General features: G+C 46.0%; 2 protein-coding genes across 2 annotated transcripts; one reads left to right on the top strand and one right to left on the bottom strand.

Annotated features, from left to right (window-relative positions):
* Positions 1–837: 837 nt before the first annotated feature.
* Positions 838–7,478, top strand: LOC136659296 (bone morphogenetic protein 2-like). Its single transcript, XM_066636430.1, has 6 exons — positions 838–1,087; positions 3,483–3,622; positions 4,401–4,523; positions 5,104–5,329; positions 5,767–5,775; positions 7,114–7,478. Exons 1-6 carry the CDS (start codon positions 838–840, stop codon positions 7,476–7,478), a joined length of 1,113 nt encoding a protein of 370 aa, XP_066492527.1.
* A 5,027-nt stretch (positions 7,479–12,505) lies between these two features.
* LOC136659294 (potassium voltage-gated channel subfamily V member 2-like) lies at positions 12,506–22,472 on the bottom strand. The gene is made up of 3 exons (XM_066636429.1): positions 21,222–22,472; positions 15,139–15,423; positions 12,506–12,721 (listed from the first exon to the last, which is right to left on the bottom strand). The coding sequence occupies exons 1-3, from the start codon at positions 22,470–22,472 to the stop codon at positions 12,506–12,508; spliced, it is 1,752 nt and encodes a 583-aa protein (XP_066492526.1).
* Between the last annotated feature and the right edge of the window lie 304 nt (positions 22,473–22,776).

Below are 22,776 nucleotides of genomic sequence, written 5' to 3'. Positions count from 1 at the left end.
TCAACCGTATTCATATTTATATATTGCTTTTACCAGAGACAAAGAGCAGAAAGTAAGAACAGTTCAGAAATCAACAACCCAACATTGCAAAAATGGGTGAATATTTCAGACCCTCCGACATGTCCCTGTGAGGCAGCTGTTCCTGAATGTTACAAAAAAATACAATCATTTTTTAAAATGTGGTGGTATTGATTTCTTGCTGCCTTAGAGTCATCCTTTCTTCTTCTCTATGGACCAGCCCTTGTGAAAATGGCTGCTAACTGGCTAGGGCCTGAGTGGAATGTCCTGAAGGCATTTATCAATCTTAAACCATTCTCAGCAAGGAGGATGCTTGATCAGTTTAAAATAAATGTTTTCCACCTATCAGGTATTCCTTCCAGATTTGTCAAAAACTATATAATTCCTTCCTAGGTGCAAATAGCCTCCTATTTGCCCCATTAGCCTCCCAGGGAGACTAATCTCTGCTCCTAACAATATTTGCTACTGAATAAACTTTTGAGTCATCTGCAGATCCCTGGCTCTCCTCCCTGCCAATAGCAGGCACCCTTTTTACAGCAAATGTGACAGGGGGAGAATCCACATCCAGCTAACATTTGTGTACTGGGCCTAATAGCCATGGTTTCTCACCTTGTTAGCATCACCATTAACTTTCTTTGCCCTTCCTGATGGCTCATTAACATCTTCAGCTTAATGGCCTCTTCTGGGCCCAAGATTTGGGAGGAATTTTCCCTTATAAATGTTGCTGCAGCCCAATGGGAAGGGATTCTTTTGAGGATCACAAAGAAACCAGGCATGCTTCATCCTCAGCTTTTACTCTGGCTCTTCCTTGCCTGGGATATGCCAGCTTGCTTTGGCAGACCCTCCCATGCCCACCTGCCAGAAAATGACTCTGAAGATACGAGAGCCAAAGCCCTCAAGAGGCTCTTGCAGGTCTTTGGCATTGAGGGTCTCCCCCAATCCCCCCACCACATCAAGCAGCCTCCCCAGTATATGGTGGACCTCTACAATACTGTGGCAGGAGATGATGGCATCACCAAAGACCCTGGCATCTTGAAAGGCAACACAGTGCGCAGTTTCTTGGACAAAAGTGAGTGGTGGTAGGATGTGGGAGAGTGGGGAGGGCTGCTTGGCTGGTGCGTGGAATGAGCTTTCTTGGCCAGAGGAGGGAGGAGAAGTTGGGTGATGTCCAGTGCAGATGGCCTTTTTAATATGCAGTATATTCTCACGTGACATCCATATTCCCCCCCCTTTAGAAGGCCTTGTTTTGGGTTACTGTGGTTGTTATTTGTATAAATTGCCTAAACACACCTGATGCTGAAATTAAAAGTGAAACAGGCTTACCTAAAGGCCTGCCATCTAAAGAAACAGTTAAGAAGAGCTGGGCAGGTTGGGGGGGGGGGGCTTTAAAATGGAACCTCACTGTTCAAAGGCAGTTTACCCTTGAATTCCAGATGCTGAGAAGCAAACAACAGATGAAAGCTGCTGCCTTCATAGTCTGCTTCTAAGCTTCTCAGAAGCATCTGGCAGATTTGGGTGGGTGCAGAGCTAATTAACTGCCAGTTCAGGGTGCATCTGTGTGCTTGGTGTTAGAGGCAAGTGTTGTGGAATGGACAGGTCTTTGATTCATCAAGGCAACATTTTCTAGATTTAATTTTTTAAAAATATGGGGATACCAAGGATTCTTCTTGCTTAATTCACCCTTTGAGCTGCCTGGAAGCTCCCTGATCTATGTTGATTGAGAAGGCTGTCACTTGTTTGGACATGCCTGGTGCTTATGTTGACTTTTAAGTAAAATGACTATTCCTTTCCAAAACCCCATGCTTGTGAAAATGCCTCTAACTGGCTAGGGCATGAATGGAATGTCCTGCAGGCATTTATCAATCTTAAGCCATTCTCAGCAACTAGGATGCTTGATCAGTTCAAAATAAATGTTTTCCACCTATCAGGTATTGCTTCCAGATTAGTCTAGTCTCAAGACACTTTGGCTGCAATCCTATCCACACTTACCTGGGAAAAAAACTCCATTGACTACAGTGGGACTTACTCCTGAGTAGCCATGCATAGGATTGGGTTCTTAGCTGCAGTAAACCTGAGTATCTTTTCTGGACTAGTTTCAGCATGAAATCCTCAATATATTTATTTGTATTGATATTTAAAATACTTTTGCTTTGCTCAACAACACTTAAAGCATCTCACAAAAAGTCACTAAAACACAATACTGGACAACAATACATGAACAAGAACATCAAAACAAAATGAACAAATTACAAGATATTGAAGTCAATGTATAAAACACAGCAGGCACCGCATACTAGAAATAGGAAATATTTGTCATATATATGTCTAAATTGTCATATATATCCATGAATTCACTGCTTGTATTCAGTGTTGATTAAGCCAGAATAAGAATCTGCCCCTTCTCTCCACCACTACCTCTGGTTGTATACTCGCAATTGCCAGCATGAATTCCAGTTTCCAGAGGGGTAGCTATGCTATTCAGTTGCAGAAACAGCAGCAAGCTTTGTGACACACGAAAAACTAGCAGTTTGTTGTGCCAGAAGCTTTCATGGAATCAATTCCCTTTCATGGAATGCACCTGATGTCACCAAGGAGACAGACCAAGGACAGACTGCACTTGCTCCCAATGTGGAAGGGATGTCACTCCCAAATCGGCCTTTTCAGCCACACTAGATGCTGTTCCAGAACCACCATTCAGAGCGCGATACCATAGTCTCTCGAGACTGAAGGTTGCCAACTATTACCTGATGTCAGTAGAACTTTAATGAAAACATCAACCACAATGTCTGTTACGTCTCTCAGATACATCAAGACTCTTTCCTTCTTTTAATATGGATCACCAGTGCTCCCCATTTGATGAAACTCCACTAAATTGTTGTGAGACTTTAAGTGGTAACTAATCTGGTTTATATGATCTTGTGCATTAAACTTTTGATTTGATAATCAGTGTGGTGTCATGTGGTGACATGCATGTCAGATGAGGATTGAGTAGACCCAGTTTCAGATCTCCACTGAGCCATGAAGCTCAGTGGGTGACCTTGAACTAGCCTCTCTGGCTCTCATCCTAACCTACCTCAGAGTTGTTGCAAAGATAAAGGAGGGTGGGGAGGAGTTGTTCATGGAGCTCAGAATACAAATTTTATAAATTCAGAAAGATGGTTGTGTCTGACTGTAAAAGAGCAATCCCACCACCATACTACATACATTGTAATGAGTATCAATTGCATGTTTGTGGAACATATGAAGCTATCTGATACTGAGCCAGACAATTGTCTGATCTCATGCAGTATTGACTTGATACACTGAGTGGCAGCATTATACCACACAGTCATGGAGAACATACAATGGTGAAATTCCAACGCTTCTCATGACTGTTATGAGGCTCAAATAATTTGTATGTATGCTTCAAGATGCTGCGGAAATAACCAATTAATGTCAATCACTTTCCAATCTGTCTGCTCCAGCTCACAGTGACCAGCTGCATTTCCTCTTCATCCTGTCCAGCGTGGCAAAGAACGAGAGGGTGTTGACGGCTGAGCTGCACCTCTTCAAACTGCGAGCTCAGGTAGCTGATGGGCTTTTCAACAAGCAACATTTTTGCAAGGTAAGTGAGCCTGGTGAAGGCAGTGGAAAGAGGTTCTGGGGATAGGCCCAACCTCAGCCCTATGAAGTACATTGAAGACCGAACATTTGGCAAAACAAAACTTGCAAAATTCAACAACGTAATTCTTGTTCAGAACAAGATGGGCCAATCAGATCTCAAATTAGAATCCAGTTTATTCTGTGTAAAGAATGATGTTGCCTGACAAGGGCTATGTCCCTTGTGTACATATTTTAATAATCAGAGAGAAATTGACTATGGACATCAAATCATGGGTCACTCCAGTCTGCCATCTTGTTTCCAATACCACCAGCCAGAGGTCTCTGGGAAGTCTACATGCAAGACTAAAGGGCAATGGCTCTCCCCTACTGTTTGTCCCCCTGAACTCAGAGTTAGACTGCCACTAAATGTGGATGCTCCATCTGTCATGACAAACAACTGTTAGTAGAGCTACCTCTTCATTAATTTGTGTGTACCCCCTTTAAACAAGGAGCCTGAGCTATTTAACTTGTATCTCCAACAACTACATATTCTTCTCCTATTCACCTTTGCCTCTGCTTTTCTTCCCTTCTCCTCTCTTGTATTGATCTCTCAAGGCAGGATCTTTCTTCACTATGTTTCCTGCACAGCTGGGGGAATACAGAAAAGAGTTTCAAGGAGCTTCCAAACAGACTTGCACCTCTCATTTTAGAACTGATACTTGTTTTACAGCAGCCTCCCACGAGGCTGGTTTGTTACTTATCCCTGGACTAATTTTCATGCCTCCTTTTCCCCCTTTCAGGTGAGCATCTATCAGGTCCTAGACAAGGAGAACCTGGATTCCTCCCATGGGAAAAAATTGCTCTCAGCCAGGCCCCTATCTCTGCAGAGTACCGGCTGGGAAATGTTTACGATTACGCAAGCGGTGAGTTCATAGTCTTGCCAGCCAGATTCTGATCCTATGAAAGTTGTTGTGGCTTATTGGCTACGAAACTGAGCTATGAATCAAGAAGTCCCCGAATGAAATCACCCGTTGGTCCAGAGCCAGTCAGTCTCAGCCCCCTCCATGAAATATGGATATAACAACACTGATTCACAATGTTGTTATTAAGATTACTGTTGTAAAGATTATGTGGCCCACTTGAAATATTCTGTTTTGGGTATGCATAGCATAGTGACCAAAGGCATGATTGCATTTGTAGGGCAAATGGAAGATAGTGAGATGATGCCATGAATCAGGAAGGTCCCTGGTTCAAACGTTGTTTCTGTCATGAACTTACCAGGAGATGGCGAAGGGAGAGATTCAACAAGTGAATTTTTTTGATGTCTCAATGATCCCCAGATTTGTTGCTAGGGACAAAAAAAATCCCTCAAGGTCAGATTAACAGGTCAATCTTCCTGTTTTGCTTTCAGCCTTTTTCTGTAGCATACAGCTTGGCTGGCTTGCTTTGATCGACCTAAATTATAATTTTTATACGAATTAACCATTTTGTGCGGCATTGCAGGTTCGTGATTGGACAGAAGAGGAAAGTAGCAACCAGGGTTTGTTGGTAACAGTGCAGAGCCTTGAAGGAGTACTGCTGGATCCCAAAGCTGTACAGTTCGCTTCTGGCAGAAATCATCATGAGAGCAAGAAACCAATGCTGGTTTTGTTCACTGACGATGGGCGGCGAGGAGCTGTGCTGCCCACCAACAGAGTCCTAGGTGAGGAGGAGAATCCTTTGGCTAGCAGTAGGGGACGACTGAAGGCACAGGTGTGATGGGGAGAGAAATGGCATGGCTATTTCTTTTAACGGTATTGTGGAATTCAAAGGAAAGATAGAGGTGTGGCATTTGGGGGAGAAGCTTAACGGTACACATGCAATGCACATCACAGTGTATCTCTGGAACAAGAGCTAGAACTACTTTTTGGCCTCAGTCAGGTTGATTTCATACTAACCACTTGTACAGGAAATCTTTTCACAGGGAAGAAAATTGCCTCTCTCCCTCCTTTAAAAAAAAATGTTTTATATTAAAAGGCATGTGTCACAGACAGCCCAATCCTAACCTGCCCTGGAGCAGGCAGGTTGGCTGGCCTGTGCTGCATCCAGAGCAGGGTTGGGGCTGCCTGTGGCTCAGTCCAGGGCAAGGGGAATTCATTCCTCTTACCCCAGGCAATGCCGTAGCAGCTCCAATGGGTCAACTTGGATCAGTGCCACCTAAAGAGGTGGCACAGACCTGAATATCCCAGAACTGCTTCAGACCGGGGTTAGGATCTTGTACAAGTGCTGGATCCTGGCCCCCCCCCCCACCTTCCCACCCCGCTCAACTGCAGCCTGCCCACCACCCACCCTGCCCTGGAACGCCTCCTTCCCACCCTCCCCCTGCGCCCCCCCCCCAGATCCTTGTACTGGCCTGACTCAGCTGGAGCGGGGTTACCTTTTGCACTGCCCTGCAGGGCTTGGGCTGGCCTCTCTCTTCACTCGGTGGCACAAATGTGCCTCCTTTTTTGGATTGCACCCTAAAGTAATAACATAGGACAAAGGATAAAATACAGAAGGGAAAATTGAAGATGAGGACTCCGCAAGAATAAAAAGAAGTCTTCTGTGTCAAATGAATGAAACATGAAGTATGCATGTACATGCACACACATGCACAGGCATAAGAACATATGTGCAGCCTTGCTAGGTCAGGACAAGGTTCCATCTAGACCACCATTGTAAGCCTCCTAGTCCAGCTAAACAGCAGGTATAGATCCAAGTATCCTTCTCCTGCAGATACAGTGCGCACTCTGTTGACACAGCTACCTCGGTGGGGGAGGGGATTTGGGTAGGATTGAGCTGTTGTTTGCGTAGGAAGAGATTTCCTGTGCTTCTCCTGTGCTTCTGATGTGGTTACTTATTCCTTAGAATCATTAGAAAGAGATGCACCTCTATGAAATCCATTACTGGAATATGAATTATCCTTTCTGATCTTGTGCTTCTATTTCACTCAGTAGGGGGAGGGGGCGAGATTCACAAGGACAATTTTTAATCTTCAAATGGAGACAGTTTATATTAAACCCATACAGAGGTCACCCCCATTTGTTCTAGGACCTCTCAATTCTAATCTTGGCTGTGTGTGTGGCCTAGTCATCATTTACATTGTGAGAAGGGAAGTTCATTTTTAGATTACGCATCTGCTGGGACGTGACTCTTGAGAGAGTGCAGAATGCCAGTTGCCAAGCCAAGTTGCTGGGGGGACCTAAGACAAAGCCCTGTGCTAGGCCCTCCATGGTTTCCCCACCTTCCCCTTGATAGTACTTTGTGTGCTGCTTCTAGTACTGAAGGTTCAGAGGTTAGCAGCCCGGGCAGTCAGGCCCTTTTGTGGGCCTGTTTCCTCTGCAAGACCCTGATGCCATCCCTGCTTAGTGCTTTAACTATGCTGAAGCCCCCAGCAATCTTTTTTTAAGTGGTTCACAGCTTTTAACATGAATCTGATCTTTCTCTCCTTAGATTTGACCCAGGAGAATCCAGTACTTTCCAAGCAGTCTTCAGACCTCCAAACAAACAGGACACGGATCCCTCGCTCAGCAGATAGTCTGTTGCCCTGCCAAAGGCTCCCACTCTCTGTGGACTTTGAGGAAATTGGCTGGGGTGGTTGGATTATCTCTCCTCGTGGGTACAATGCCTACCACTGCAGGGGGTCCTGCCCCTTCCCACTGGGGGAGAACATGCGGCCGACCAATCACGCCACCGTCCAGTCCATCATCAATGCACTAAAACTCAGCCAGGACGTGAGTGGTCCCTGCTGCGTCCCAGATAAACTCTTTTCCATCAGCCTGCTGTATTTTGATGATGATGAAAATGTGGTCCTCAGGCAGTATGATGGCATGGTGGCTGGAAGCTGCGGGTGTCACTGAACCCCAGATATGAACTGAGGCCTTCTTCCTTGGTGCTTGGAGCCTATGCTGCAAGGGAGGAGAGGATGGATGGCAAAATCTCACACACCAGAAATACCCTAGTTTTGCTAAGTGTGTGCTTTCACTGCTAAGAGCTACTACATGCTTTGGGAAGTGTACAATGGGAATATCTTGTATCTGCAGGGTACCCCCTCTTCAATCTCACACATGTCTCATTGGTCTCTATGTTCTGGAACTCATCTCTGGTCATTCATTGTCCCTCTGAGGGGGAAATGAGATTTCTAAAAATGATATTATCGCTCGTTGCATTTCTGCCTTGCCTTTCTCCCAAGACACTGAAGGCACTTGGTACCAGTGGTGTACCAGGCACATTTGGCAACGGGGGCCCATACATTTTTGGCACCCCTCCATGACAAAATTATTTTCCGCAATAGTCATGAGACAAAATGAATAAATAATAATGGCCAGAGAAGAAGCACAGACAGTGAACTTTTTCTTTAATGAACTTTGTATGTGTGTGTGTATATATATATATATATATAATGTACTGTATATATTAACTTTGTAAGTTTTTGTAATTATATTTGTATATTTATATATAACTTTGTAACTTCGTACATACAATCATACTAATAAACAAGAGAAAAATGAGTGTAAAATAAAGTTTTCTTCTTGAAAAAGAAGTTTAAACCTCTTGGAGCGGCCTCTCAGATTCCCCCTTGCATGCTGGGGCTGGGAGCAATGTGGTGTCCCTCCCGTTATCCTCATATTGTGAGGATAAAAGCAAGGAAAGTTTGACTATGAGCAAATGACTAGTCCTAGGTCACCCAATGAGCCTCATGAGAGCGGATTTGAACACGTCTCCCTGATCTTAACCTCACACTGTAACCATTATGCCTCATTGACATTTTATCCACGTGTTAATACATGCACTTTGGCTGACAGTCTTTTCTGAATGAAATGGATGAAAATGAAGATGGATGGATGATAGCCAGACAAAAGAATGTCTGTGTTACAGTCATATAACACAAAATTAAGCAATTTCTGCCCAACGTCGCAAACATGCAACAGGGACCAAAGGTGTACATGTGTGGGCCAGGTAAAAATGGGTTAACTTATGTCATTCATTACTACAATATGTGGTGATGGCCACTGACCCACTAGGTGGGTCGTGAGCCAATTTCAGGTGGGTCCCCATTCATTTCAATGTTTTATTTTTAATAGATTAGACTGGATGATACCATGGTATGTGACTACATTTGGGGAAATGTTACAGACCTGTACTTTCAACAAGCTACTATGTATATTCTTTTAACAATGCTAGTCAATGGGACTTACTCCTGGGTAAGTGTGGGTAGGATTTCTGCCTAGGATTGTTAAAAATTTTCCTGCTTGATGACATCACTTCCAGTCGTGACATTACTCCCACTGTCAGGTGGGTCCTGACAGATTCTCATTCTGAAAAGTGGATCCCAGTGCTAAATGTGTGAGAACCACTGCATTGACTTATTTGGTTTAAGGAGGCAATTAGAAAAATTCATGGCTATGTGCCGTCATGTGCTACGTGCATCATGATCACCAAATTGAACTTCCATGTTTGAAACCAGTCTATCTCTGGATAGCAGCAGCAAGAAGGCAGAAAACAGAGGAAGCTTGTGCCACCACAGCTTGCTTTGTTGGCATCACATTGAAGCATCTGGTTGGCAACTCTTGGGTCTGGAATATGGAATGCAATGGATCTTTGTTCAGTAGTTGCAATGATTAGGAACAGCATGCCTTGCTTACTTGTAAAAGCACCAGTGAATGAAATTACTTGGGAGGGGAGTAATCACAGAGTTGCAAACTGTGATCCTAACCAGCCCGCCCCAGCACACGCAGAATGTAGGATACTGTATATTTCAAAATTGCTAATATATGTGTGTGTACACACATACGCACCCCAAGACATTCCCTGTATAGTGGCACCTGTAAATGTGTGGCCTGGAGCTCAGAAACAGCAACATCTTCAGACAGTTAATCCAAGATTAGCCTGCCAATTTCAATTTGATAGTTTCCTTAAGCAGATGCTAACCTTGTCTTGCTGTCATGAATGTTTATCTGCAGTTTTTGACTCCTTGGTTACACCTACCCCTCACCTACCCCTCACACTGTGACCCTGCACATGCCCAATCTTGTCTGATCTTGGAAGCTAAGCAGGGTCAGGCCTGGTTAGTACTTGGATGGGAAACTGCCTTGGAATACCAGGTGCTGTAGGCTTATACCATAGTCTTTCGAGACTGAAGGTTGCCAACCACGGTTACACCTAAGAGTTGAAAAGGGGAGGCTGACCATTTATTTTGTGTCGGGATCCCCCCCTTTGAACTCCCCCTTTTCACACACACACACACACACACACACACACACACACACACACAGCTTTGTGGATGAGAGATCTCCACATCAACTCATCCTGCAAGAGACTTTGTAGACTTTCATTAAAACAATATTTCCTTCTCCATCTGATTTTTATCAAGGTTGTGGGTGTTTTTTTTTTCTAACTAAAGCTGTTCAAAGCTGAAATAGCCACAAGGACTGCTTACCATGCTGAACCTTATTCATCTGTAGTCTTGAACTAACTTCCTTTAGAATCAGAAAGAGCTGCAAGGACCCACAAGGCAATCTAATCCATTTACAATTCATTGCTTCAGCTTCAAAGCGCTGATTCCCACAGGCCTCAATTCAGAGACTGTCCACTGGACTGAAACTGAAATTAATTTAAGTTGGTCCCAGTTGTACAACTCATAACACCAGTGGTCCCCAAACTGTGAGCTGTGGCTCCTCAGGGAGCTGTGGAAACCAGCCAGTGGAGCTGAGGAATCCTCTTGAAAAAACTGCCACCCTATACAGTGTATAGGATTGTAGCCCTAATAGGGAGGAGGCCACAGCCAATGGCCCATTTGGTCAAGGGAGCCACCAGTCAAAAAAGTTTGCGAACCACTGCACCACACATTATTTGTTACATTATCTTCCTATCGTGTTCAATATTCAATTTATTGGGATGGGATTCATTGTATTTATTGGGATTCATTGTATTTATTGGGTTAAATTTATTCAATTTAACCAGGGAATTGGTTAGGCAAAGCAGAGAGATTAACAGTCTGCAGCAAAAACTTTGGCCTCTGGGTCTGTCTGGGGAAGTTTTTTTTTTTTGGGGGGGGGGGGCAGGAACTATGTCTGGAGAGCAATGTGGCTAATAATAAACATTGCTGTTCATTTTTTTTCCCCTGACTCTCTTGGGACACTGATTTGGCATGATCTCTAGCTACCAGGCTACTGCACAGCTCGCATTCACTTCAGTGCAGAATGTGCCAGAGATCTTCCCACTGGACATGGCCACACTGCGTGTGCCAAGGAAACACTGGACAATGGAGGGGGGGTGTCTGTCCCATAGGGAGATATGAGAGGGAGCTTAAACATTACTATGTGGAAGAATGGGGCTCCTATCTCCACCCTTTGCTTACCTGTGTGGGATTTATTGGCTTAGCTCCCCCTGGTGGGATACAAGTTCCGGGTTGGTGTCTGTGAGTGTGTTCTCCTGGGGTAGGGTGCCTGCAATGAGAATTCTGGGAATACAGGTGTTAACATGAGTCCTGCCACAATGCTATGTGGGGGCAGCAGATGGTTAGTGCAGAGTGTTCCCTTTGTGCGTAATGGCTTTAAGAGGGAATTGGACAAATTCGCAGACAGATCTCCAGTGAGGTGGCATTATGCTACCTGCATACTCTTAGTTCTTCCTGCTTGTGTACTCTCTGTGTTGCTTTTGTACCCCCAGTAGGGCTGATGTGGAGCAGCAGCTTTTTTCTCACTGGGGCAGTCCTCGGCCAAGAATGCTGCTCTATGCATCTTCTGCCAGCCTGTCCCCATGCCTCATGCTGACTGTGAGAGGAGCAGTATTGCTGATGATGAGGTTTGTTTACTGAAGTGGCTGTTCTCTAGCTGTTCAGTGCAGTTGGACCATCATACAGCCACAGACAGCAAATGGACAAAAATCTCCTGGATTGGAGCCATTGCTCCATGGGAGAGTCCCAGAGAGTCCTGGTGGGTTGGCAACCCTAACTGGTCGACTGGGGTTTTGTTCAGAGTACACAAGGAAGACTACAGTTAGATAACACAGGCCAACACACATTTTGCTTCCTTAAACGTTGCACCAATTCCTGGGTATATTTGGGGTGCTGATTCCAAAAATGGCATCCGTTTTGCCCTATCACATCTAGTTTTGGAGACACGGCATAGCCTCTTTAGTGAATGCTTCAAGCAGCTTCTTCATGAGGAAGCCTACACCATGGCTTCCTCATGAGGAAGCTGCTTGAACCATTCACTAATGAGGCTATACTATATCTCCAAAACTAGACATGATAGGGCAAAACGGATGTCATTTTTGGAATCAGCACCCCAAATTCATATCAAACCACCATAAAGTTTGGGAAAAACTTTTTTGATCCTCAATTTTGTAGGCCTGTGTAATTAAATGCAGCAGGCATAGGAGACAACAGCATGGACTGGACAGTGTGCTTGGCTTATCAGGTACAGCCTCTCAGTATCACTGTGAAGAAAGTTAAGCATGATGGCAATCATCTTTCCAAGCAAAGGTCAAAACAGCCATTGCTTAACCAAAGACTGCAATTACATAGAAGTCCATTGGACAAGAATGTTTGCCCCAGTTAACTCTCAGCACACGAGCTACTTCTCCACTTTTCCCTGTTTCAGATGAATGAGTTAGCAGAAGGGCCATCTTCATTTATTCTGACATTCATTTTGGAGAAGTGGGCAACTTCATGGATAGTTTCCCTATGAATCCTTCTTCAAACATATATTTGTTTATTTTATAGTAGTGATGTGCTGCATATATATTTACTCAGAAATAACTCCCACTGTGTTCAATGAGGATTAATTCCACAAGCATGCATGCATAGCACAATCCTGAGTACATGTGTACTCAGAAGTAAGTTCCGCTTTATTCCAGGGGGACTTCTCTCAGGTAAGCATGTTTAGGATTGCAGCCATAGGGCGCAATCCAAAGGTGCAGTTGGGCTGATGTAAGTCTCTTGTGCCAGCCCAGCACTGTCATGAAGGTACTGTAAAGCACTTTTGCACCAGTACAACTGCACTTCGGCCACTGCAAGGGCCTTGCGCCGGCCTCCCTGCGCGAATGCAGGCCCGTGGAGGGTGAGTTTGCGCTGGTCGAGCTCGGCCGGCGTGGGGATCTGGAGGGAACATGGAGGGTGGGGAGGGTGGGGTGGAGGCAGGAGGGAGGTATTCTGGGTCAGGGTGTGGGCAGCCAGGGGCATTCCCGGTGTGGGTGGACAGGGAGTGGGAGGCGGGACCTGGACCCGGCAGTTATGCCAGATCCTAGCCCGATTCCCAAACAGCCTGGGAAGGTCGGATTTGCGCTGCTGATTGAGGTGGCGCAGATCCAAGTAGCCTCACTGGGACTGCAGTGGCTCTCCCCAGGGTAAGAGGAAAAGTTTCCCCTTGCCTCAGGGTGAGCCTCTGGCTGCCTGAAACTTGCGCTGGATACAGCGCAGGCCCACTGTCCTGCCTGCTCCAGCACAAGTTAGGATTTGCACTGTTAGTTAGGTTAGTCAATTAGAAGCCTTTTTGATGGACTAACATCTGCCCTCCCTGTTAATTAGGCTGTGGGTCTGAAAATGTGTAGACAGTGGACCCTCCACATCTGTGGGTCCTGTGTCAGCAGATTTAACCACCCTCCACATAGGTACCTCTAGAGGCTCCTCAAAATTACTTACCTTGAGCCTCCAGAGGCCTCTCCTGGGTCACACTGGGCCAGCGACTAATTCTCTTGACCTCCACCAGCCTGAGAATGGCCTAGAGAAGCCACTTTTGGTTTTCAGAGGCAACTTCTGGTTTCCTTCTGAAAACCAGAAGTTGCTTCTGGATGCTTCTCGGGCCATTCTGAGGCTGATGAAGACCAATAAAGTGGGTTGCCAGACCAGCACGACCCAGGAGGGGTCTCCGGAGGTTCCAGATAAGTAATTGTGTGAGCTTTGGGAGTGGACCCCATCATCCATGGAATCTGTGGGGGTGGAGGGGAGTGTCTGGAACCAAACCCCCACTGATGAGGAGGGCCCACTGTACATAGACAATATTTAATTGATGTATTTATAAAAACTGCAGGTGGCAGGTACAATCTTAGAAAAAGCATTCTGTATTCTTGCTCACACGCAGAAGGGAAGATTCTACGACGGTGCCTGCTTCATGCTTGCTTCATCATGCAGCAATAAGTGGGTGGTTGTTGCCATCTTAGAGGAAGTATTCTTTTTCTCTCCAAGGGGGAATCATTATTTATTATTATTATACATGCCGCTTAACACAGCACCATCCAAAAAAGAAAAAGTTTCTTTCGCTTCAGAATAATTGTTTATACACTTATGCAAATATAATTATTAATTTATTGATGAATTGACTAACACTCAGACCATCCGCTGAATAAGATTTCTTTATATTTGTACACATTATAGATGCCAATAAGCACACATGCTCTCTATGCAACCCTCCCCCCCACTAGCAACCAAGACAAAGTAATTCTTTAGTTGTATTTTGGTCTTCTTATTCAGCTCTGTCAGTGCAATGATATTCCCCTTTTGCTGTTGGCATAGCTGGACTATATCATTACTACTTGATCCATCACCATTATAAGGGTCATCTTGCATGATTCAATAGTTAGTAGTTATGCAGTATGGAGATTTCTTGGTAATTTCAGGGATGGAGCCTTAGTTCAGTGACAGAGCCTGTGATTTTTGCATGCAGAAGATATAAGTTCAGTTCCTTCAGCAGTCTCTCCAGGTAGTGCAAGGAAAGACTTCTACAACTGAAACCATGGAGAGCTGTTGCCAATTGGTGTCAATGATACTGAGTTTGATAGACCAATTGTCTTTGCTGCTTTGGGTGGGGGATATGGGGGATATGGGGGGGTATAAAATCAAATTGACTGAGCAGAACGTAGTTTCATGTATGTTCAACTTGGATTGAAGATGTCCAACACCCTCTCTAAGACAAGTGGAGGCTGTCATGTCCGAGGCCCTGATATTCATTCTTGTCCCATCAAATCCCATCAAATCCCACATCTAATATTAATGTGTCAATTCATATGTTCACAAGTAACAATCTATGACTGTGCTCTACTTAGTCATAGCTTAGCCTTAGAAGGTAGAACCTGTGCTTTGCACATAGAAGATCCCAGAAGGAATCCCTGGCATTTCCACTTAAAAGGATCCTTTGGATTGCTCTGTACTGCCTGAATCCAAGATTTTTGGATCCAAAACCAGGAAAAGCTTTGGTGGCAATCCTGAAAGCCTCTTCTAGTCCAAAGTTTACATTTGTAATGCTACTGACCAGACTGTCTGGCTTGAGGGAAGTGATAGGGTGATGACTGGGAGGTGTGGTGGCCGGGCTGTGGCTTGAAGAAGGAGTATTCTGTGCGCCCATGGTGACCTTGTGAGTGGGAGCAAAGGTGGTCCGAACGGTGAACAGGAGGACAGGGTGAGTGGGGGGTGGTGCTATATGAGTGATGACTGTGACACGGTTGGTGGGTAACAGGTTGTCCTGGGTGGCCAGACTGGTATGCCTGCTGCGTGGAAGGATGGCTGCTGGGATGACCCACCATCGAATACGGAGCTTGCTGGCTGATGTAATCTGTGCAACAACAATCAATGAATTTCCTCTTGGTCCTTTCCTTGAGATGGAGTTTTCGAGAGAGCTTGAGCGACAGGGTGGACTCGATCTCATGCGATTTGAGTTTGGCGTAATAGTCAGAGAACTTGTTGTAGAGGATGGAAATGGGCATCCCGTTGAGGATGATGCCAAAGGAGATGCAGCCAAAGGCCACCATCCGGCCCAGCAGTGTATCTGGTACTGTGTCTCCATAGCCCACAGTGGAGAGGCTGACCTGAGAGGGGGAACGGAGAGGGAGAATATGAGATCATCCTGCCGGTGCTGTGCAGAACTTCCCTTCTTTATGCACAGAGCATAATTCTTTTGATTTAATTTGGTTGCACTGTCCATGTATATGGCGATTTTCACGGAATAGGATGACAGGTCCCTGCATCATGGAGCTCACAATCTAAGATCAGTGCAAAAGAGACACAAGGGAGGCAGGGATAAACTGGGGAATATTATGCAATCGCATAAATGAGAATACTTACAACATAGTTTGGGACTAAGGGTTGGGCAAAGACTTCATTGAAAAGGCTGGTTTTTTGAGGAGGTAAGAGAAGTGGAATCATGGAGCATTGTGGGAGGTGGCTCCAGGAGTAAGGGGAAGGAACATAAGAACATAAGAACAGCCCCACTGGATCAGGCCATAGGCCCATCTAGTCCAGCTTCCTGCATCTCACAGCGGCCCACCAAATGCCCCAGGGAGCACACCAGATAACAAGAGACCTCATCCTGGTGCCCTCCCCTACATCTGGCATTCTGACTTAACCCATTTCTAAAATCAGGAGGTTGCGCATACACATCATGGCTTGTACCCCATAATGGATTTTTCCTCCAGAAACTTGTCCAATCCCCTTTTAAAGGCGTCTAGGCTAGACGCCAGCACCACATCCTGTGGCAAGGAGTTCCACAGACCGACCACACGCTGAGTAAAGAAATATTTTCTTTTGTCTGTCCTAACCCGCCCAACACTCAATTTTAGTGGATGTCCCCTGGTTCTGGTATTATGTGAGAGTGTAAAGAGTATCTCCCTATCCACTCTGTCCATTCCCTGCATAATTTTGTATGTCTCAATCATGTCCCCCCTCAAGCGTCTCTTTTCTAGGCTGAAGAGGCCCAAACGCCGTAGCCTTTCCTCATAAGGAAGGTGCCCCAGCCCCGTAATCATCTTAGTCGCTCTCTTTTGCACCTTTTCCATTAACACTATGTCTTTTTTGAGATGCAGCGACCAGAACTGGACACAATACTCCAGGTGTGGCCTTACCATCGATTTGTACAACGGCATTATAATACTAGCCGTTTTGTTCTCAATACCCTTCCTAATGATCCCAAGCATAGAATTGGCCTTCTTCACTGCCGCCGCACATTGGGTCGACACTTTCATCGACCTGTCCACCACCACCCCAAGATCTCTCTCCTGATCTGTCACAGACAGCTCAGAACCCATCAGCCTATATCTAAAGTTTTGATTTTTTGCCCCAATGTGCATGACTTTACACTTACTGACATTGAAGCGCATCTGCCATTTTGCTGCCCATTCTGCCAGTCTGGAGAGATCCTTGTGGAGCTCCTCACAATCACTTCTGGTCTTTACCACTCGGAAAAGTTTGGTGTCGTCTGCAAACTTAGCCACTTCACTGCTCAACCCTGTCTCCAGGTCATTTATGAAGAGGTTGAAAAGCACCGGTCCCAGGACAGATCCTTGGGCTACACCGCTTTTCACCTCTCTCCATTGTGAAAATTGCCCATTGACACCCACTCTCTGCTTCCTGGCCTCCAACCAGTTCTCAATCCACGAGAGGACCTGTCCTCTAATTCCCTGATTGTGGAGTTTTTTCAGTAGCCTTTGGTGAGGGACCGTGTCAAACGCCTTCTGAAAGTCCAAATATATAATGTCCACGGGTTCTCCCGCATCCACATGCCTGTTGACTTTTCAAAGAATTCTGTAACGTTCGTGAGGCAAGACTTACCCTTACAGAAGCCATGCTGACTCTCCCTCAGCAAGACCTGTTCGTCTATGTGTTTTGAGATCCTATCTTTGATGAGGCATTCCACCATCTTACCCGGTATGCATGTTAGGCTGACCGGCCTATAGTTTCCCGGGTCCCCCCTCTTTCCCTTTTTAAAAATAGGCGTGACATTTGCTATCCTCCAATCTTCTGGCACCGTGGCCGTTTTGAGGGACAAGTTGCATACCTTAGTCAAGAGATCTGCAACTTCATTCTTCAATTCCTTAATAACCCTTGGGTGTATGCCATCAGGGCCCGGTGACTTATTGATCTTTAATTTATCAATGAGGTCTGAAACATCTTTTAACCTCTATCTGACTTAACTCCTCGGTCAGGAGGGGCCGTTCGGGCAGCGGTATCTGCCCGAGGTCTTCTGCCGTGAAGACAGATGCAAAGAACTCATTTAATTTCTCTGCCATCTCTAAGTCTCCTTTTATCTCCCCTTTCCCTCCCTCACCATCCAGAGGGCCAACCGCTTCTCTGGCGGGTTTCCTGCTTCTAACATATTTGAAGAAGCTTTTATTATTCCCCTTAATGTTGCTGGCCATGCGTTCCTCATAGTCTCTCTTGGCCTCCCATATCACCTTCTTACATTTCTTTTGCCACAGATTATGTTCCTTTTTATTCTCCTCACTAGGGCAAGACTTCCATTTATGGAAGGAAGCTTCCTTGCCCTTCACAGCCTCTCTAACTTGGCTGGTTAGCCATGCGGGCACCCTCCTGGATTTAGTGGAACCCTTCTTTCTTTGCGGTATACACCTCTGCTGGGCCTCTATTACTGTTGTTTTAAGCAGCCTCCATGCACTCTGGAGAGATTGGACTCTTTTTACCCTCCCTTTCAACCTCCTTCTAACCAGCCTCCTCATTTGAGGGAAGTCCGCCCGTCGGAAGTCAAGGGTTTTTGTTAGAGATTTGCCTGGTATTCTTCCCCCAACGTGCACGTCAAAACGGATCGCAGCATGGGAAAGGGAAGGGAAAAGGATGTGTTGAACAATACAAGTGAAGAGATAAGGGGGGCAGTGAAACCATATAGGGATTTGATGTTTCTGCAGGATCGAAAAGCAAGCAGGTTTACAGTTAATACTCACTTTTGCCCTTACCCCTCTACCTTTCAGAGTATACAACTGCCCTATGGATGTTCCAGGTTGGCTGCCCTAGACGTTCCACTCGATTCAGCTTGTTTTCATTTATGATTGCATCCGCGTTACCAAGCAGGCTGGGAAGTTTGTCCACACAAAGATTCCATATTTCTCTACAACTTCACTATGCAAATGCCAAGCTGCCTGTGCCCCAAATATAGTCTCTTTGCTGTGCAGGAACGCTGGATCCCATCTTCCACTGCCCTTCTTCAGGCTATACACAGATTCCTAATCTGGGTGCTGATTGACCTCAGTTTGTCAAGCCAGTGGCTGTACTTCCTGCCTGATCAGCAATCCACCCACACTTCTTTATATGTCATAAAGCACTGGAGATCCAAAATCCAGTACTCTGGCAGCAAGGTTCAAGCCCTTGTCTCTCTGCACCACTAATCCACTTCATAAAGACCGATAGCCTTGCTACTCCTCAGCAACTCACACTTAGCAGCGGCAGGAAAGGAATTTGATCCAGGAAGGATAAACTCTTTTTAGCCAGTAGTATCCTTGAGCCAGTATATTCTCACTAGCCCTGTACAGATGGCTTGGCTCCCCATTCCTTGACCTTCAAAAATGCTAAACAGACCTTCCCATAGTGGAAAATCTCTGATTTCCACCCTTTATTTTATCACATTTCTTCACCTGTTTTGGACCTTTCCATCACCTTGGAGGTGTCAGACTCCCAAGGAGACTGCTAGCCATATGCAGGAACCATTACTCTTTGTTGCTTTTAACTGGTTAACTACAGTATAAACCTTTTCTCCAGCTGACCAGAAAACAAAGAATTTGACTTTAAGCCACTGGATCATGAAGCCCCTGATTTCTCAGTGGGAAATCAGGTGCTCAGGTGACCTATTCAGTACCCATTCCCCCAGGTAAGCAGGCAATAAAAAACAGGGTTATATACATTCTTGTACATTTGCTCAGGTCCACTGTTGGAAGCATGCTAATTCCCATGTGTGTGTTCAGCAACCTTCCCCTTTTTCCTTTTACTACTTGACCAGTGTCTTTTTTATCCCTTTCATTTTCCCTCTGTTGGTTTGATTCTTCAGCCTTCTAATACACTTATTTTACTGTTTACCTGCTTGCTCTCAGTTCGCTTGGGAAAGAGTGGGTTGCCACATCTACCAGTCGGTCCAAATTTTGCAGTTGGTTGTTTTTAAAGGGACCCTCCTAGATTTTGGGGCTATCAGTTCTCGTAGGAGGCAGGCTTTCCCAAGCAACCACCACCTGCCTGGCTATTTTAGCTTTGGATGGAGGTAACAAACGACCCTTTCCCCATTCATTGCCTATTATCTCAGTAAAAAGAGCATGAAGCTGATGGCACAGAATGGCCAGTTATTGAACTCCATCTTGCCTTTCATCTTTCCTTTACAGCTCAGCTCACCCTCTTGTCTGCCTGTTCTAGAACCTGACCTCTAGCCCATCAACACGTGTCTGATCATTGTAGCTATGCCTGCCCACTCTGGAAACCAGTTTACCTTTGACCATGCTTGCTGCCTCTGATGGTTTGCACCTTTGCTAAAACCTATCCCCAGCATGTGTGACCATGCTGTTTTTCCAGACGTCCCAGGCCCTGACTCATGTGACTTACTTGGGAATGGAGTCAGAAATACACACCATGTAGTACAATATATGCTTTCCCCACCATCCACACCCTCAAACAGGAGGTTTCTGACCATGCACATCCCCCCCACCCCAGCTACAATGAACGTGAGGACAATGGTGGATTTGCACCTGTGCTTTTTCTAGCTCACTTCCAACTTTGGATGCTGGGGTGCCCCCCAAGGGGAAAGCATGCTGCGTTTTTCCAGAAACAACGCCACACAAGTGTGTTAGTGCCACCATCCCTTCCATATCCCCCTTGTAATGAGGCCCATCACTCAATGGCTGGCATGTGGAAGGGTCCAGATTATAACTCCCAACAGCTTCCATTTTAAAAAGATCTCAGAGGTAAGGCTGGGAATGACCTCTCTCTGTGTGTTTGAGATCTTGGATTGCCAGCTAGAAAAGGCAATCCAGTACAGTGGGCCCAGTAGTCTGACCAAGTGTAGGGGAGGGACCACAGCTCTGTGGTACATAGTTTGCAGAATATCTCTGCTCCAATACGCTGCATTCCCATCCAGTCACCCGTACTGGATAGGAGGTCTGCTTAAGAAGTTGGAAAGATATTGCCAATCATTGTAATCAACACTGGACCAGATGGGTCAAAGATATACAGTGATATTCTGCAAATAACCTTATCTGCAGACTCAGCATCCATGGTTTTCAGTATCCACAGATGCCGAGCCCGCAGCTGGAGTGCCTCAGAGGACCTCCTGGATGTGACCAGAAGTCACTCCCAGTCTGCACTGGTGACTTCTGATCATGTTCAGAGGTGCTCTGAGGTGTGGAGTGGCCACACGCAGCCTGCCTGCACCTCGGAACGCCCCCTGGTCACATCTGGAAGGTCCTCTGAGGACCTCCAGCTGTGGATTTCATTATCCATGGAATTTGGTATCACAGAGGGTCCTTAAATGGATCCCTTGTGTATACAGAGGGCCCACTGTATTTTCCAAAGGTGAATCAGCTTTATGTGATCATAAAGCTGTGTGTGACACGCGCGCGCGCGCACACACATGCACACGCACACGCACACGCACACGCACACACACACACCCTATAGTTCTGCTTTTTGACAGAGGGTCCAAAAATCAGTGACAGGATACCTGCTTTGCATGCAGAAGGTGCCATATTCTGTCCCAGGCAACTTGAGTTTAAAAAAGATTTATTGTACCATTAAGGGAAGGCCTTGGAGGGCCACTGTCAGTCAGGAGACAATACTCATGGACTGATGGTTTGATGCAGTGTATATATATTGATAAAAGAGAGGGGATTTGGTCACTTACCGCTGCCCACCACCAAGCACCAGGAATGCTAGTGAAGTTGGTGCCAGGGACATCATGCTCCACAGAATGCATAAGGGCAGAGAAGGTGAAGACTCCCATAGCAATGAAGAGGAGGAGGCAGCAGACTTGCTGGTAGCACTGTCGGATGGTGAAGCCAAAGGCCCTCAGTCCTGTAGAGTGCCGGGCCAGCTTGAGGATGCGAAAGATGCGCATCAGCTTGATCAGCTTGAGGACCTTTCCCAGCTTGCCCACACTGCGCATCTTGTGTAGCTCCTCGTGGTATTCACCGTCTGCCTCACCCATGTTCTCAAAGAGGAGCTGGATGTAGAAGGGCAGGATGGCCACCAGGTCGATGGCACTGAAGGCTGCCCGCAGGAACTGCTGGAAGGTGGAGGTGGAGATGAGCCGCATGAGATATTCCAGGGTGAAGAAGATGGCGCAAAGTGTCTCCACCTGTTCCATGCACTTCTTGCTGGTTTTGTGCTGCATCTCCTCCACTGTGCTGAGTGTCATTCCCACAATGGAAATGAGGACAAAGATACTGGACATGATGGCAATGATCTTGGCCGGGATGGAGGAATATGGGTTCTCGATCAGGTTCCAGATCATCTTCCGGAACTCCCCAAGGCACTTACCTTCAAAGTGCTCCTCTCGTTCCACTGGTTCCAGCTCTGCTTCCAGCTGCCGCTGGATCTTCAGATACTCATCCATCTCATCCATCTTCTCCTCAAAGAGGATGCGGCAGCACCTCTGGGTGTATTTCATATGGATGCCCCAGTACTCAATCTCCTCCACAAAGTTTGATGGGCACAGCTCGTCCATGATCCACATCACACCGCTGCGGTAGAAGTGGAAGACATAGTTGAAAATAAGTGGATCTCGGTCGAAGAAATACTCATTCTTTAGCACCGAGTAGTCATCACAGAGCTCCAGCTTCTTCATGGGGTTGGTGGCGATGGCCAGCTGCCCAATCCTAGTTATGGGATACTTAGCAGCCACTTTATAGGCTATCTGGAAACACCTTCCTCCAACATTAATGTTTAAGAAATACCGGCTCCGCCGGGTTGGGACATTATTTCTGTCCTGATTCCTGTTGGTGACATCATGCATTGAGCTCCATTGCTTCACTAGATTTTCCTGTGCAAAAGGAAAGTACACTTCCTCCTCCTCAGGGGTCAGGAAGCACCTGTGGCGATCTCCGATTTTCAAGTTGGCTGAGAGACTTACACGTCTCTTTGTGGTTTGTCTCATCATGCCTAGGGCTTCTACGCATACCTCTTCAACCGCCACTCATCAGAAACACCATTGGAATTGCCTCCAAGGCTACTGTGCGTGCACGATCTGTGCTTCTCGGGTGCCAAGTCACCTGCTGAATCTCCCAAAGCTGACTGTTGCTCAGGCTGAGCTGCTGGATGTACATTGGGAAGGCTGGATGTTGGCTCTGCTTTATCTTCTTAAACCATTAATACGATTAACGTGAAAGGTTAACAACTTCAAGAAGCTATTCCTAGAGGCCGGGCCTCCTTTCCTTCAGCACTTGATACCCACCCATCTC

Source organism: Tiliqua scincoides, chromosome 8, assembly GCF_035046505.1.
Source record: "Tiliqua scincoides isolate rTilSci1 chromosome 8, rTilSci1.hap2, whole genome shotgun sequence".
Lineage (NCBI taxonomy): Eukaryota > Metazoa > Chordata > Lepidosauria > Squamata > Scincidae > Tiliqua > Tiliqua scincoides.
Note: the sequence above shows the minus strand (reverse complement) of the source record. Positions and strands in the feature narration are given on the sequence as shown.

Bases quoted from the DNA above. Each gene is read 5' to 3' on its own strand.
- LOC136659296 (XM_066636430.1), top strand. From the start codon at position 838: ATGCCAGCTTGCTTTGGCAGACCCTCCCATGCCCACCTGCCAGAAAAT. The intron at 1,088-3,482 runs GTGAGTGGTGGT...TGTCTGCTCCAG, and splicing joins GCGCAGTTTCTTGGACAAAA to CTCACAGTGACCAGCTGCAT. The intron at 4,524-5,103 runs GTGAGTTCATAG...GCGGCATTGCAG, and splicing joins TGTTTACGATTACGCAAGCG to GTTCGTGATTGGACAGAAGA.
- LOC136659294 (XM_066636429.1), bottom strand. From the start codon at position 22,472: ATGAGACAAACCACAAAGAGACGTGTAAGTCTCTCAGCCAACTTGAAA. The intron at 15,424-21,221 runs GTAAGTGACCAA...TCCCCCTCTCAG, and splicing joins GTGCTTGGTGGTGGGCAGCG to GTCAGCCTCTCCACTGTGGG. The intron at 12,722-15,138 runs GTGGGTCATCCC...TGTTCCCTCCAG, and splicing joins AGCAAGCTCCGTATTCGATG to ATCCCCACGCCGGCCGAGCT.